The sequence below is a fragment of the Lolium rigidum genome, chromosome 3 (assembly GCF_022539505.1).
Source record: "Lolium rigidum isolate FL_2022 chromosome 3, APGP_CSIRO_Lrig_0.1, whole genome shotgun sequence".
Classification (NCBI taxonomy): Eukaryota; Viridiplantae; Streptophyta; class Magnoliopsida; order Poales; family Poaceae; genus Lolium; species Lolium rigidum.
This window is the reverse complement of record NC_061510.1, coordinates 27,563,684-27,579,068: the sequence shown is the minus strand read 5'-3', so window position 1 is coordinate 27,579,068 and position 15,385 is coordinate 27,563,684. Positions and strand designations below refer to the sequence as shown.

The following is a 15,385-nucleotide window of genomic DNA, read 5'->3' as shown; positions in this document are numbered from 1 at the left end:
TTGTTGTTTTTCTCGATAACCCTAGATACATATTTATAGTCCGTAGACTTTCTAACGTGGGAATAATCCCAACCGTGCACGAGTCAAGTTTTATCTAACCGACACGTATCCTACTATATTTACAGATACAAGGGCAAACTACCCAATCTTCGTGTATAAGGCCGGTTCACGTATTTCTTCTATGTATATTCTTCAAGCCCAATCTTGATCGCGGCCCACCTCTGACTCGGTCAAATTCTGGTGATAACAGCTGCCTTACATGATTGAGATTCATATGATGATGCTTGTAATCTAGATGTCATTATGCTAGTCAAGTGGATTTTACTTATGTGATCTCCGGAGACTCCTTGTCCCACGTGTGTAAAGGTGACAGTGTGTGCACCGTGTGGGTCTCTTAGGCTATATTTCACAGAATACTTATTTACTGTTATGAATGTCATAGTGAAGTGCTTATTTATATCCCTTTATGATTGCAATGTGTTTTGTATCACAATTTATCTGTGTGCTACTCTAGTGATGTTATTAAAGTAGTCTATTCCTCCTGCACGGTGTAATGGTGATAGTGTGTGCATCGTGTTAGTACTTGGCGTAGATTATGATTGTGATCTCTTGTAGATTATGAAGTTAACTATTACTATGATGGTATTGATGTGATCTATGCCTCCTTCCTTTCGTAGCGTGAAGGTGACAGTGTGCATGCTATGTTAGTACTTGGTTTGGTTATGTTGATCTGTCATGCACTCTAAGGTTATTTAAATATGAACATCGAATATTGTGGAGCTTGTTAACTCCGGCATTGAGGGTTCGTGTAATCCTACACGATTAGTGGTGTTCATCATCCAACAAGAGGGTGTAGAGTCTAGCATCTATCTATTCATTCTGTTATGTGATCAATGTTGAGAGTGTCCACTAGTGAAAGTATGATCCCTAGGCCTTGTTCCTAAATACTGCTATCGCTGCTTGTTTACTGTTTTACTGCGTTTCTACTGCCTGCAATATTACCACCATCAATCACACGTCAGTCCTGGACAGCAAAGCACTTTTCTGGCGTTGTTGCTACTGCTCATACTTATTCATGCCACCTGTATTTCACTATCTCTTCGCCGAACTAGTGCACCTATTAGGTGTGTTGGGGACACAAGAGACTTCTTGCTTTGTGGTTGCAGGGTTGCATGAGAGGGATATCTTTGACCTCTTCCTCCCTGAGATCGATAAACCTTGGGTGATCCACTTAAGAGAAACTTGCTGCTGTTCTACAAACCTCTGCTCTTGGAGACCCAACACTGTCTACAAGAATAGAAGCTCCCGTAGACATCAGGTGGCTAGTGTGGGATTTTGCCAATGGTTTTGGTCGGGGAAATGGCCGCCGGCAGCGTCCCTTTAAGAGGCCATCTCGCCTTCAATGGCCTGCCAGTGCAACGCCTACTAGCTGCGCACGCTCGCGGAAGCCGAGGCACGTCATTAACGCGGCCCCTGCAAAGGCTGCAGCGCGCCGCCCAGAAGTAATACCGCGGAAGACGAAGCAGTTGTGCCGCTGCCAGGCGGGCCCGGTGGGGAAGCGAGCGGACACTTTGCGCGTCCGCCGAGACGCAAACCTGGCGCATATTTGGGCCAGGTTTGCGTCTCCGCGAACGGCCCGGTCACTTTGCGTCGCCCCGCTGGAACAGGCCCCAGACGCATTTCCGGTCACGGCGGACACAAACAGTCGCTCAGCGTCTGTTTGCGTCGCGCCGCTGGAGATGCCCTAACATCAGCACTAGTTACTTGATACTACTAGCAATTGCAGACACCAAACAGATAATAAATGCCTATTAGAAAGCTGAAACTCCTGGCAGTGACAGCAGCAGCAGCGTACAGCCGTACAGAAAGTATGTAAAGCTTGATTAGTACAAACATCAGGAGGGAGCGACGTGTTAACTACACGATTGTAAGAGCATCTCCACTCGTCTCCCGACGAGGCCCCCGAGCAACGCTTTTTCCATCCGGATGGCGAAATTCGGCCCAGTCGCGCCCCCGGTTCCTCGTTTTCGTCCGGATTTGGCCCTTCATCCATCCGACGAGCCCACGGCATCCCCGACCCCCCGGGGACCTATCGGGGACTCCGGACGAGTGAAAAGCGGGGAAGGGCCCGATCTGTCGGTGGCTCGACGCACGAACCCCACCGCCACGTCGCTCAAAATCTCCCCCACTCCTCGTATCTCTCTCGCCGTCGGCACCACCCCGCCGGCTTGTTGCCCAGATTCCGCCGCAAGATGATCTGGTGGAGCACATATGGAGGCTCCGAGGCAACGCCAACGCCGACGCCAACTAGTCTGTCTTACTTTGTTTGAAAAATTGTGAAATTGTGTGCTTCATTTGTTTCAGCACTTGTTAAACATTGTACTGATTATCGCCGAATTTGTTTCAGCAATTTTTGTACTCTTGGTCGCCGAACTTGTTAAATTTTATGTTAAATTTGTTTGAAATATGTCAAATGGTCGAGGTTGGGGTTTCTCTGCCGGGGGCGAGCTGGAACTTCGGCGCTCCCCACGCCAAATCTTCCTCCAATCTGGACGAAAATTTCGCCGGATTTGGGCGTGGGAAGCGCCAACGGGTGGGGATGCTCTAACAGAACAACTCCCAAAGCTGTTTAAGTACTATTCAGTACTCATTTCCAGATAACACATACGTGCATGATTGCTTTATTCAGACAGCTACACTAAGTAGTACCACTTATTTTCTAGAAGAATGATTAAAATGAAAAGCTAGTAAGCCGGCATTTTAAGTTACAACAACAATCACAACAATCGACAAATTGGCATACTGTGAGTTTTTTAAAAGATATATATGTATCTAGAGTTGTCGTCTTCAGTATCAAAGGAAACAGATCATGATCAGCACCATGTGGAATGAGATAGCAGACACCCTCCACATGGATCCCGCGAACCGCGACCCATCAGATCCTGCACCTGCAATACCAACAGTTAGATAGCCATAACACTCCAGATTCACATAAACTCTGCGACTCAGAGCCTCGGAAAGTCTCTAGGTTTACAGGTTACACTTACTACTTTGGCATGATTTTGTCTGGTTGCTGACAGTTGTGGTCTGTATGCTGAGTGATGAGCTGTTCAAATAACCACTGTAACTGCACATCGTGGATCCGCAACCAGCGCCGCTCGTCTCCCCAAGCTTCAGCCCTCCGCTGCACGACGGCACTGCTGGGCACTCCTTCTTGCCCTGCACGGCGGTGCAATTTAGCCTGATCGTCACATTGAAAATAAATGATTATTCCCCTGGTCACTGCTTGAGATATAGCTTGCAGATGTGGAAGCATGTGAGCTTAATTATTTGCTTACTGGAATGTGTTTGAGCTGCAGCTGCACTTGATGCACTCCTGTGCCGTGAGCGCGTAAGTGCCATTCGGGACGCGCAGATCGTGATCAGCTGAGGTGCTGCTGATCGATGAACTGCAAACTGAGCATTACCAAAATTAGGCAAGCACTTAATACCAGGTTCAGAACACTATTTAGTACATGTGGCGATTTTTTATGAACTAGAATAAATAGTAGTCAAAAGAATCCATCTACAATCTTCAAATATATATGAGCACTGAGCAGTCTAGTCAGAGTCTACTTTGTGGATTAGTAGTATGTTCATAGTTTGAGTCCAAAAAGTCTGACAGTCTGTCCGGAGACAGCAACAGCTAACAACCAATTAAACAAGTCCAAACAAGGCTCAAGTTTCCAATCTTATTTTCTTCAACAGAATTATCTCGGACGCATTTTTCTGGAAGATTTTTTTTCCAAACAATGCAGGAGAACTGTATGTCTTTTCTGCAACAATTAAACGGTTGCGATTTATTAGCCCTGTGCCCTGGCACACATGATGGGCATATAGCGACATTTCTAAATGCTACCACGTTCACGGTGGAGGCATGAGGTCTCAATCCCTCTGAACAACTGAAACATGTGAAGCAACCTTATCTTATGCATCTCGAGTCATCACCGAATATTTCGACTAAAGCTCTATCCAAGGGGGACAGGCACCATGGCTTAAGTTCATTGAAGATGTGTAGATCACACTAAATCCAAGAAATATAAGAACTAGCATGTTGCAGTAATTTATCACAACTGCATTCCCGGATTTCAGTTTCAATCAGTACTACATAGGGCTAATTAAACAAAGAAACATAACTGTGGTATTTTTTACTTTCCCCAGTCCGAGGTCATGCATGTGACTGTCTATAATCAACTCATTAGTTTATTGGAGCTCACTCTGCAGCGTCCTGGAGGAGCACTCGACGGATATTCGGCTTTTTTGTCGTAGTCTAGTTTGAGTGCCGGGTGTGTACTGTGGGCGTTCGGCCTTTTCTTAGGCTTGTAATATAAACTCCTTTTCTATCAATGAATCGAAACGCAATCTTTGCGTTTTCGCGAAAAATTAGTTTATTGGATTGCAAGCTAACTTGCATTCTGGCAGACTGGGACTAGTCAACTGAAAAGCTTCAACACAAATGTAGTACGTACTTACTAGAGAATTGTACTATGTATCATTAACTAACTGCAGTATCCTGCAATAATTTATCTGAATTGTCAGAATTGCAGTCTCAAATTAATCTGAATTGACCCTGTTGAGTAGACAGAACTACTACAGTAACACCTAAGCTCAACAGGGTAAATTAACAAACAAACAAACGGAACTAATATTTCCCCAGTTTCCCTAGGCTGCTAGATGGTCCTGCGTGTAGTTGACTAGAATTAGTTTATCCTACTGTAAGCCTAGCTTTGTGTCCTTGTTTGGTACTACTTGTCTAGTGGCAAGCTTCAGCACGAACTTAAATCCGAGCTCAGAACTCATAAGATTGCAAGAACAATTAAAGTTGCATGTTAAGTAACAAGCTGCACGTATGAATTGAAGCACTTGTATAAGTGACATTAAGAAGAACAGAGCAGAAGCGCTTACCAGGGAGCGGGACATCAAGAATCTGGTCCTTGAGAAGGGACTTGGGGTCGGCGATGTTATTGATTTTCAGCAGGGTGGACTCCGTCACCCCGAACGTGGCGGCGATCCCGGAGGTGGTCTCCCCGCCGGCGACGATATGGGCGAAGTGCATCACGTCGGCGCCGCCCACCTGGTCGCAGCTGCAGGGCAGCGGGATCCAGAGCTGCTGGCCGACGTTGATCTTGTCGACGTCGGGGATCTTGTTGGCGGTGGCGATCTCCTGGTAGGTGACGAAGGCGTCGAAGACGTTGCGGGCGATGGCGTCGAGCCCGTCCTGCGGCTGGACGGTGTAGATGGGCAGGTGGTCCGACTGGCCGACGCCGTTGCCGGCGCAGAGGCAGCGGAAGGGGATGCTGACGGTGGCGTTGGCGGGGATGCGGGAGGAGGGCGGGGTGGTGAGCGCTAGGTTGTTCGCGCCGAGGAGGCCGGCGAGGTTGGTGGTGTTGAAGCGGGAGGCGAGCGCGCCGTAGGTGGTGGCGTTGCGGACGCGGTAGCCGATGGCGGACTGGCAGGTAGTGCCCGGCGGCGCGGCGCAGGTGAAGTTGGCCGCGGAGGTGGTCGCGACGAGGAGAGAGAGGAGGAGGAGGACGGTGGCCGGGACGGCCAGGCTGGCGGGTGGCGACGGCGACGGCGCCGGCATGGTGGAAGAGGGGAGGAGGGAGTGGAAATGCCAAGACTGGAGGGTTGACGCGGGTGGAGGAGGGTGCTCGGCAGCTCGCCGTCACCATAGGGAGCCCGTCTTAAAAAGAGCCCACTCGCGCGCCAAGGTAAAATCTTCCATTTACATCACGTTGGAAAAAAAAAAACAGCTCCAGCAGATGATGTAGATGAAAAAAAAAGAACGAAATAATATGAATTATTTAATCATTTTTGGGAATGTTGCACGTTTCAAAAAAAAAATCAAATATGTGACTTTGCCGGCCACATGTCGACCGGTCGGCTTGCGTCAGGTGGCAGGGCAGGTCGGCCAGAGGTAGGTCGACCGGCCTACCAGCCACCGTCGATGGCAACTAAATGGCATGCAGGCTTCCGATCGGCTCTCTATCCCCCGACGCTTGTATTATCACTGCACCAACGTGCTTAGCATTGCAGTTCAGGGTTAGGGTTTAGTTTCCCGCTAGTTTCCCCCGTCAACTGATTCCCGCTTAATTTCTCCCGCCACATTCTCTCCATGTTCTCTATGAAAAGAGGCGTCTATATTGTTTGGTACACAAGTTCTCGTACCTTAGCCACTATGAGTGTGCCTTGCTCGAATCAGGATTTTAGGCAGATGAAGGGGGAAAATGCAAGCTTGCCATCGGGGGTGAGAGCAGAGAGGTGTTGGTGCGGCCACCTTGCGAAGATGAAGGAGGTGGTGGATTTTTCTGATAAGTTCGGCATGAAATATTTCGTGCGCGCGAACTACGATCATATATGATCCGCTCACATAAACAAGTTCGTCGTCCTCGTGGCTCGCGGTATATTATAACATCATGATGACTAAGCATATTTGTATGTCATTAGTTTTTGTTAATTACCGTCTTATTTGCGCTCCATGGTTTCATTGGAGTGACACAGAGCCGGATTGGGTGAGGCGTGAAATTGAGGAACGGTATTGATGTGCATGGAGCAACTTCTTCGAGGGGAGCGTAGAGAGAAGGCTGCTGCTAATGATAAAGCGAAGAGAGAGATGCAAAAAAAATAGGGCAGAGCGAGCTGAAACCGTGAGGTGCACCATAAGAGTATGGAGGAAGAGGATGCACGCATGTAAGCGAAGGAAGAGGTGCACAAGGAGGCCCATGAAGCGGAAAGAAAGAGATTAAGAGAAATGGCTGATGAGGCGTGGGCAGCAGAACAACTGGCGACATACCCGAAAAATGGCCACGCTGGATGCATGGCAAGTAGAGTGATGTGTCGTAGCAGCTATGTATCTTAATTTCAGTTTTAGTTTGTCCTTGTATCTTAATTTTCGTTGTAGGGTTTAGCCATATTTCAATTTTAGTTGTATCATATCTTAATTTTATGAGATATCTTAACTAAGTAATGTTGATTTCCCGTCTATTTTTTTCCGCCCAAAACTTCCCAGCAAGATCTGTCGCCAAGATTTCACATATTTTCTCTTCCTCGCGTGCTATAAAACCCCTCCCCCGTCGTTCATTTGTTCAAGGCCAGAGTATTCTCTCCAAGATGTCTTCTCCTGGCGATCATAGTTTTGACAAGTATATGGCCCCTAGACCTCTTATGTCTTCTGCTTGTTCAGTTATGAATGCTAATAATATAGATTATGTTGAAAATCTATCACGAATGTGACCCTCCTCGTCGAGGTACGTAGGCATTTTTCTAGGCACTTAGGTAAGCTTGGTTGAACTCCGGTAGAAATACGACAATAGTTTGTTAGGTTGCGAGCGAGGCTTCACAAGCAGAAACCCGGGAATGAGAAGGAAAGATAATTTCTTGCAAAATACCCTATGCATTGGGCAGAGTCGAGCGAGGACGATAATGATATCTTCATGTCGACCATGAAGGTGAAGATAGCTCCAGCCTCGTCGAAGGGGGAGGCCAACAGTAGTGTCCCCTCTAGAAAACATTGCCTAGTTGGCCCTCCAGGTTCAAGTTCATTCATATCGTTCCAGATGCTTGGGTTTGGAATATATTGCCTTTCACCTGAGTTTACTGTGTTAAAATTTCTCATTGATCGAAATCTCCGGTTTGAGCCGACTAACTCTTACTACCTTTTCGCGAGAAACCTGGTTTGAGCCCTTGAGGCACCCGGAAGTGCGCAAATTATGGGAAAAGAAATCAGAGACGTCTGATAAGTGGTCGAGTGAGTCGTTTTGGTTCGAAAGACTGATTTTTTTCAGTGGATGCATACGTATGTGTTTTGCATAGAGAAATATCTTATTAGATAATACTCCATACACTATAGTTTGTGCGAGCAAAAATAGACAAAATTATGCCTCAAAAAAGGTAGATACAAGTAAATGAGGAAAAAGAATACTCTAATTTGCTTCCCTCGTTTATTTTTTTAGTTGTTTTTTTGCTTTAGCTTAGATAGAAGTAAAGTTGATCCGGTTCAAGATATCTTAGAGCTCTTCTTCATCCATCGATCTCTCTCTCCTCCCTACTTATGATTATGAGTTTTTTTAGTATTGAGATATAGACTAAAAAAGTATGCCCCTCTTCGTTGTAGCTCATATCTAAAGAGACTCCTTTGCAAATTTTTGGCTAACCGGGAACTAATATAGAACTCAATCATTCCTCAACCATTGGTTCGCCAAGATTCGTGCGCTCTATGGAGAGAAAGTAAGAGGAGCACCGATGCAGCAACAAAGACTGCGACTGGCTGTGATCAATGGTGGCGCCATATAAGGCATCCTTTGACGCGATTCATGGCAATAAAACTACATGTGTATAGTAGCAACATGTCAGAACTCCAAGGGTAAAGTGATGCAACAAGAGAAATTTTGCACAAAGAATGACTCGAGGGTTTATATCAGTTTTTCTGGGGAAAAAAGTTCCCTCTCCTTATCCTTTTCTAGCAATCTGCAATAGCAAAGCATCAGTTTTGTGTTCCCAACTTCACTGCGGTATTTTTTAGGAATGTTAGACATATACGATGTGAAAAAATGCTAAGATAAAATAAAGATAAACCTAATGCAAATGCAATGGTAAAAGTAAAGGTGCGATGATAGTGGTAATAACGATGCAAACTAGATATGTAAACAAACAAAACTAACAACGGAAATACAAAGTGTTTTTGTATTTTTTTGGATTTCATTAGAACCAAAAGTAAAAGTGCACAAGAAAGACAGTAAAATGTGTTTATTATGCTAAAAGTGGGATCTCATCCCGGTTGGGATACCCGTATATTTTTATGGACATGTAGTTCCCCGGTTGCCAGAAAGTCCATACATGTGAATCTCTCTAGAAATAAACCCAAATAATGTGCATGGTTATTTTATTTTATTCACATTATGCTCTCATGGAACGGTAAAGAAGTGGTTCATCCAATATGCACGGTGGGTATTCTACGTTGCATTTTTTATTTTTCCAAGTGAATATACACGTTAATGACAAGTATCATTGTGTAGAATATTTTCGGGCTCAGGAATAATTTTTTGGCAGGCTTGCACAAGCATCATAAAAATGAAGCAGAAGAAAATATTCCTCACAATATACCATAATATCTGAGGAGCATGGACGAGTAAATTTCTTCATATAAAATAATTAGTCGAGTGCTTATTTCAATTATTTAAATGATGTCACTTATAACGGTTGTTAAAATATACTTCAGACAATCTTATGAACTTTCAGAATATTTTGTGGCTATTTTTTTTATACACGTAAATTTTTACATCTATTGTTTTGTCATATATTGCGAGAAAAAAATTGGAGCCATAACAAAACAAGTGCATTCAACTAGCGCAGATAATTATTCTGTTCACATATTTCTGGCGTGCCACAAGGGTTGCGACTTGCGACAGAAAACGTGTGTGACGGTATGAAGGGGTCAAGAGGAGCTGGACTTCCACGCCCACAAGCACTATTGTGAAAATGATTTAAGACCCTTCCAGCCAGAGTGCCAGACTAATCGTCTCAATAAAAAGAATAACTGGTCAAAGTGGTGGGGACTTGCAAGTCTGAACACCAGGCTGGCCGCCAAGATCATCTGCCCGGACGGGACGAAAACGGGAACGCCCTGAGCTCGACGTCTCAACGCCGGACACCAGTGCAGTCCACATCAGCTAAAAAATCTCGAACGCATGAGTACCATGCCTACCTTTCTCCTAGTTACTGCAAACCACGCTACACTGCACCACTACAAAGAAAATCCGTGCACACCACCACACTGCAATTCAATCGAAAGCGGTTGATTATTTCACCTAGTTTGTCAGAAAAGAGTTAGAACCTTTGTAAAAATCTAGAGCATGGAAAGGGAAAAACACAGGAAAGAATCAATGAACCAATGAAAGCAGATTGCGCTTTTCATCCCCTTTTCTACAAATAATGTTCCCTTGCAAGGCAAAACTGGTGCCTGGACAGGAAATTTCCTGCTTGAGACGGGCTATACTGGCGACGCAACTCACTCCATGGACGAAGGCGGCATCATGCCGGGCGGCTCGTCCATGTGCGAGGGCGAAGAGCTGAAGTCAAAAGTTGGGAACACTCCAGGTGGCCTTTCAACAGGTTGTATCGATAACAGCTGGTTGGAATCTCCAACCACGTCAGCCCACCCATAGTGAGGCTCGGCCCTGGTAGACAAAATGCACAAAACTATGAGATTCAACCCGCCCAGGATTATTTTACTACTGATCTTATCTGAAAATTGATCTGGGAGTTGGCAAAAAGCTTTGAAGAGAATATGATTCTTACTCGTAGTATGTCTCCTCGTCAACAACTAAATCCCAGCTCTCACCGGTTGTGCTCTTCCCATATTTATGAACTTTCCTGCATTGCGAGACAGATATGTAGTTCAGTCGTGATCCACTGATAGTGACAGCATAATAAAATCACAGCACGAGTAGTATTATATTTATATCTGATAGGACTATCTTAGTTCATATCATAATAGCAAATGATATAAAACCATTATGATTGCACGCTGGCCCATACCCATTGCCGAAGTGCTCTTCTCCCCAAGTCCTTGACCAGCCTGGAAGTTTCAAACCAGATCAGTAGGCGGCTATGAAGATTTTGTAATGTAGGTTATACTGCTAATGCTATCTACAATGTCACCATCGCAATTCATATACAGTATTGAGGAATCTTGGTAACGTATGCGCCAACGCTGCAAACTCAGGTTTCTTTTTTAACAAGTCTGATATGGACAGAAATTTTAAGACAACAAAGCACTACAGAAGCAAGGGTGCTAATGATGTTGAATATGTGTTTGAGTAGACAACTAACATCTTAGCTAGTTAGATACAATGACACAACATATGCTACGTATAATTTTCAGGAAACTATCGGTGAACATCTTGAAAGTTTTGGTTGGCTTGGCCAGCTTTTAGGAATGTACATAAAGGTTTTTATCTATCAATGCAAGAAGCACAATGCTTTGCGTTTTGTGGAAGTTCTATTAGAAAATCGGTTGGTGCAGGAATGTTCAGCAAGTATTTTGTGTCACCATGGAAGTAGTGTGCAAAGGGCCAGCCTGTATGTCAAAGGGAATGAAAAAAGACTCATGCATGATTAGCCAAATAAATAGCGGAAAGTGTCTTTGACACATGGGCACCAATGTTCTCTTGACTTTCAGATTTTAAATTTTTTTAGAACCTCACGTTTCTAAGTCTCAAAAAATTATGGAGTTAAATATATAGATAGATATATACGGGAGAGAAGTATGCAAAAAAGTCCCGTTAAAAAATACTTTGTATTTTGAACAAAATGAAAAAGACAAATTTCTGACAGTACATGGTAGTAAAATAGTATTACAATAGTGTATCCTTTTGTCAGAAATTTGTTTTTTATTTCCCAAAATATAAAGTATTTTTTACCGGGACTTTTTTGCATACACTTCTCATGTACATATATATCTGCATATTTAACACCATATTTTTGAAAACATAAAAGTTTGAGGTTTTGAAATTTTCAAAAAACTGAAAGATAAGGGAGCACTGGTGCCCATGTGCACCAAATCCTTGTCCAATAAATAGGGTGGTCTTCCTAGAGTAGTACTTTTCAAATAATTTTGTATAATGTAGTAAAGAACTAGAAGGGTGGGCCTGGTGCAGCGGTAGAGCCTCACCGCCTGTGACCGAGAGGTCCCAGGTTCGAGTCGCGGTCTCCTCACATTGCACTTCGTGAGGGTAAGGCTTGCCACTAACACCTTCCCCAGACCCCGCACAGTGCGGGAGCTCTCAGCACTGGGTACGTCCTTTAGTAAAGAACTACATATATAGGCCCAAAAATACAAGGCATGGTGAGATGACACAATACCCCTAGACATACGTATGTCAATGTTTTATTAAATTAATGCTAGCATCCAGAAGGGTAAAACGCTATCAGCAAAATGTGCACTGTAAACTTACGGTCACCGCCAGGAGATGCATGCCATGTCTCCCCTTGACGCGAACCAATTCCAGAAAAGAATTTCTCTTCCCATTTGTCTCCCCATCTGGTGCCTAAGTCTGTCTCTGCCCACTTATCTGTCCTGTAAGAGCATCCACACATTGCAAAAGGTTATCAATCTCGACTGGAGCGGGCAAATTGATAAATACTGCATGTTCTGGTAACCTAAGGCCTAATGGTTAAATCTACAAGTGGGTTGGTAAATCACTGCATCCATATATTCAGATAACGCAATAAAACAGGTAGAAAGGTGATTCTTCTAGAGCTAGTTCATAGTTAAGCTTAAGAGGCTCACCATTTCAATACAGAACCACGACCATCATAATGTTCACCCCACCTCTCCCACCAGGACTGCTCATTTAACCTTCCATATTTATGTGCACCTTTTTCTGTCCATCCCTTCGCATCATATTTCTCCCACCTTGGAGAAAGAATAAACAGTTCAAGCAAATAATTTGCAGCAGACTTTTAACCAAACCTAAACAAAACGACGATGCAACTCTCACCATTTTTCATACCAACCAGCATTTTCTGCCCCTGATTTCGCTTGCTTTTCTGCGCTCCTCTCAAGTCTTGCAAGATTGCTGTACACATAACTTAAAGATTTAAACCATGATATAGCCTACTATCGAGCGGCATGCTTGATGAGCAATCACAACCAACAAACAAACAAACATACCATGATATACCCTTACGCCCTTACTGGATGAAAATTGACAGTAAAAGATGGTCATTACTTATATTCCCGTAGATACTGTAATCCATCCTACTCCCTCCGATCCGTAATAAGTGTCGGGAATTTAGTACAAAAGTTGTACTAAATTCCCGACACTTATTATGGATCGGAGGGAGTGCAAATCGTGGTCTAGAGTAGTGCTACAAATACTACGCCAAAAGTGGGTATATGTTGCACCGACTATCCATTTTTCCAGCAGCAGGCACTATCAGAACGAAAGACTGGAAGCATAGTGGAGAGGAAAAAAAATTACTATTTGCGATAACTGGAAGAACATTAGTGGTGTACTATGAGAGGTGCCACATGTTGGTCAGAAATCATGATCCCATATGTTCTTGGTGGATCTGATACCCATGGGGCACTTGAAAATACAAAACTACGGCTGACCTGTGTACCTGTTGTTATAATTTATTGATGATATTTAACGCCACAAATGAGCATACTGCTTCCTCTTATCGCCACCTTAGGTGTCATGTCCGCATATGTGCAAATACAACTATGGTATTAATTTTCCAACATTAGCTTTCCATACCAATGTCTAATGGGCAACAAGGATTGTTGTGGTTACAATTGTAGTCAAGTAGTTAACCATGGAATGGACTTCTTTATTACTCAATCAAAGGGGTTGATATACTTATAACCACTGAATTCGCGGGTCAGCTAACTCACCTCCATTCGTCTTGGTGCAGAACTTCTTTCCACTTTTCCCACCAGGAGTCACCCTCAGCATTCTTCCCAGATTTCTCCGCGCCTAACGTGTTACAATTGTATTGAGAGGTCAATCCATAATGACAAGAGCTATATAAAGGTTCAATATAAAGCCAACTAACATAGTTACATAGAGCAATTTCTGTGTTACTACTAACTAGTTGGTACCCTATAACATCAATTAAATCATGTTATTTAAGAATGGGATCAGAAAGACAATGTACCACTCCAAGAAAATTAAGCAAGTTGTATTACCAGAGTCTCCATTACAAATAGTAATTGCATACCTAGCTCTTTGTATCCAGTCCAGTCACTCTTCTCCCACCACTGCCACATAGAATAAATACATAAGAGATCTGTTACATAAAACATAATGGACATGATTATGAAACTCATAAGCTCCAAAGGAGTAGTTATAAACTTATCAACGACCAAGAATGATCCGCTATATGTGCTATTGCTATTACATGCATACTCGAGCAACAGCCATTCAACGCCGAAAACATTGTTCACTCGAATGAAATGCATATTTCAAGCACCATGGTAGAATCAGCAGATAAGGGAAAGAAAAAAACAAGAGCATACAGCAAGGAAAACCATAACACAATAATCCAGAATTAGTAGAGCAGCGAAAACATACGGTCTCTTTCCATTCAGTGGAACCATCCTGAGTCTGTCCCCCCATCCTAGCCCATCGGCAACGGTAGCCATTCTCGCCGAGATCGTCGCCGCTCTCCCTGTACCAGGTGCTTCCGTCTTCATTCGTGCCGGACTCCTTGACGGCCTCATCCAGCAGGTTGATTCCCCACTCCTTCTCACTAGCAATACCAGTGTCTAGAAGGCAGGTGACAAAGAAACACACACATATCCTTAGCACGGTGGAATAGCTACTACACAAGTGGGGGCATTTCATTTTGGTGTACAGAGGGAATCCATCATCCTTCCAAACTGAAAGCGTCAGAAAGGGAACCCACCTCTCTTGGGCGGGGTGTCGCGGGATTGGGGAGCTGGTCCTCTTGGCGTGCACCGTGGGTAGAAATCGTGCTGCTTGGGCTGCTGCCTCCTAGAACTATACTAGCGCAGAAAAGAGAATTCAGCGTCAGAATGTTTCATCCCCTAAACAAGAGGATACCATTCCCGTATCACCAGAAACATATATGCTTTACGTTACTAGTATAAGAATAGATGAAGCTTGTGTCTGCAGCATTGGCATAAAAGTGCAGATGCTGGAATAAACATGTCAGTAAACTAATAAAAGTGCACATGATGGAATAAACAACGAAACCTATGATTGCTGCAAATACGGACTGAGATAGGGCGTGTGATCTACTCAGAGTCTCAGAAGAATAATAATGTGTAGGAACATAAATCTGTGATGGGCAGTGGCTCGCCGCCGCGCACGTACCGAGAAGACGGGAACGGGAGCGGGGGCACGTTGATGAGGCCTCCGCGGCGGCGCCGTCCGCGGGCGGCTGCGGTCTTGTTCCCGTCGGCGCGCCTGTCCTCCCCGCGCTCCGGGGAGAGCAGCCTCCGCGGCTCGGGGCGGGCGTAGCAGCAGCAGCGGATCGCGGCGCGCGCGGGGCGCGGCCAGGACACCAGCCCCGCGCCCGCGTGCCTGGGCGTCAGATCGAGCGGCGGCGGCGCCACGAGCCCCATTCCTCTCCGCGGCGGCGGCGGCGGCGCGTGGAGGAGTGGATGGGTGGCTCAGTGGCGGAGGCGGGAGCGGGAGGTGGATGAGGGCGTTAAATGGGCGGGGCGGAGGCGAGGCGGGCGCATCTCCTCCGGCTCCCGCGGTGCAGCTCGCGCGCGCGAGAGGGAGGGAGAGAGAGCGACTGGCGTCTGGCGATCTTGGATAGGGAAGCAGACGAGACAGGACAGGAGAGGGACGAGCGGAGCTTTTCGTGGGTT

At 45.1% G+C, this 15,385-nt stretch overlaps 2 protein-coding genes across 2 annotated transcripts; both read right to left on the bottom strand.

Moving 5' to 3' along the window:
* Positions 1 to 2,605: 2,605 nt before the first annotated feature.
* Positions 2,606 to 5,678, bottom strand: LOC124701344 (chitin elicitor-binding protein-like). The gene is made up of 4 exons (XM_047233403.1): positions 4,945 to 5,678; positions 3,339 to 3,456; positions 3,048 to 3,241; positions 2,606 to 2,948 (listed from the first exon to the last, which is right to left on the bottom strand). The coding sequence occupies exons 1-4, from the start codon at positions 5,621 to 5,623 to the stop codon at positions 2,854 to 2,856; spliced, it is 1,086 nt and encodes a 361-aa protein (XP_047089359.1). The 5' UTR covers positions 5,624 to 5,678; the 3' UTR covers positions 2,606 to 2,853.
* Positions 5,679 to 9,817: 4,139 nt separating this feature from the next.
* LOC124694550 lies at positions 9,818 to 15,133 on the bottom strand. The gene is made up of 11 exons (XM_047227523.1): positions 14,883 to 15,133; positions 14,452 to 14,546; positions 14,118 to 14,311; positions 13,765 to 13,804; positions 13,439 to 13,520; positions 12,540 to 12,617; positions 12,329 to 12,454; positions 11,994 to 12,115; positions 10,576 to 10,615; positions 10,336 to 10,410; positions 9,818 to 10,214 (listed from the first exon to the last, which is right to left on the bottom strand). The coding sequence occupies exons 1-11, from the start codon at positions 15,131 to 15,133 to the stop codon at positions 10,046 to 10,048; spliced, it is 1,272 nt and encodes a 423-aa protein (XP_047083479.1). The 3' UTR covers positions 9,818 to 10,045.
* Positions 15,134 to 15,385: the final 252 nt, after the last annotated feature.

Coding starts and splice junctions, on each gene's coding strand:
- LOC124701344 (XM_047233403.1), bottom strand. CDS start 5,623: ATGCCGGCGCCGTCGCCGTCGCCACCCGCCAGCCTGGCCGTCCCGGCC. Junction 3,457..4,944: donor TCTTGATGTCCCGCTCCCTG/GTAAGCGCTTCT, acceptor GGTAATGCTCAG/TTTGCAGTTCATCGATCAGC. Junction 3,242..3,338: donor TGCAGCTCAAACACATTCCA/GTAAGCAAATAA, acceptor TGTGACGATCAG/GCTAAATTGCACCGCCGTGC.
- LOC124694550 (XM_047227523.1), bottom strand. CDS start 15,133: ATGGGGCTCGTGGCGCCGCCGCCGCTCGATCTGACGCCCAGGCACGCG. Junction 14,547..14,882: donor CTCCCGTTCCCGTCTTCTCG/GTACGTGCGCGG, acceptor GCGCTAGTATAG/TTCTAGGAGGCAGCAGCCCA. Junction 12,455..12,539: donor GCTGGTTGGTATGAAAAATG/GTGAGAGTTGCA, acceptor TCTTTCTCCAAG/GTGGGAGAAATATGATGCGA.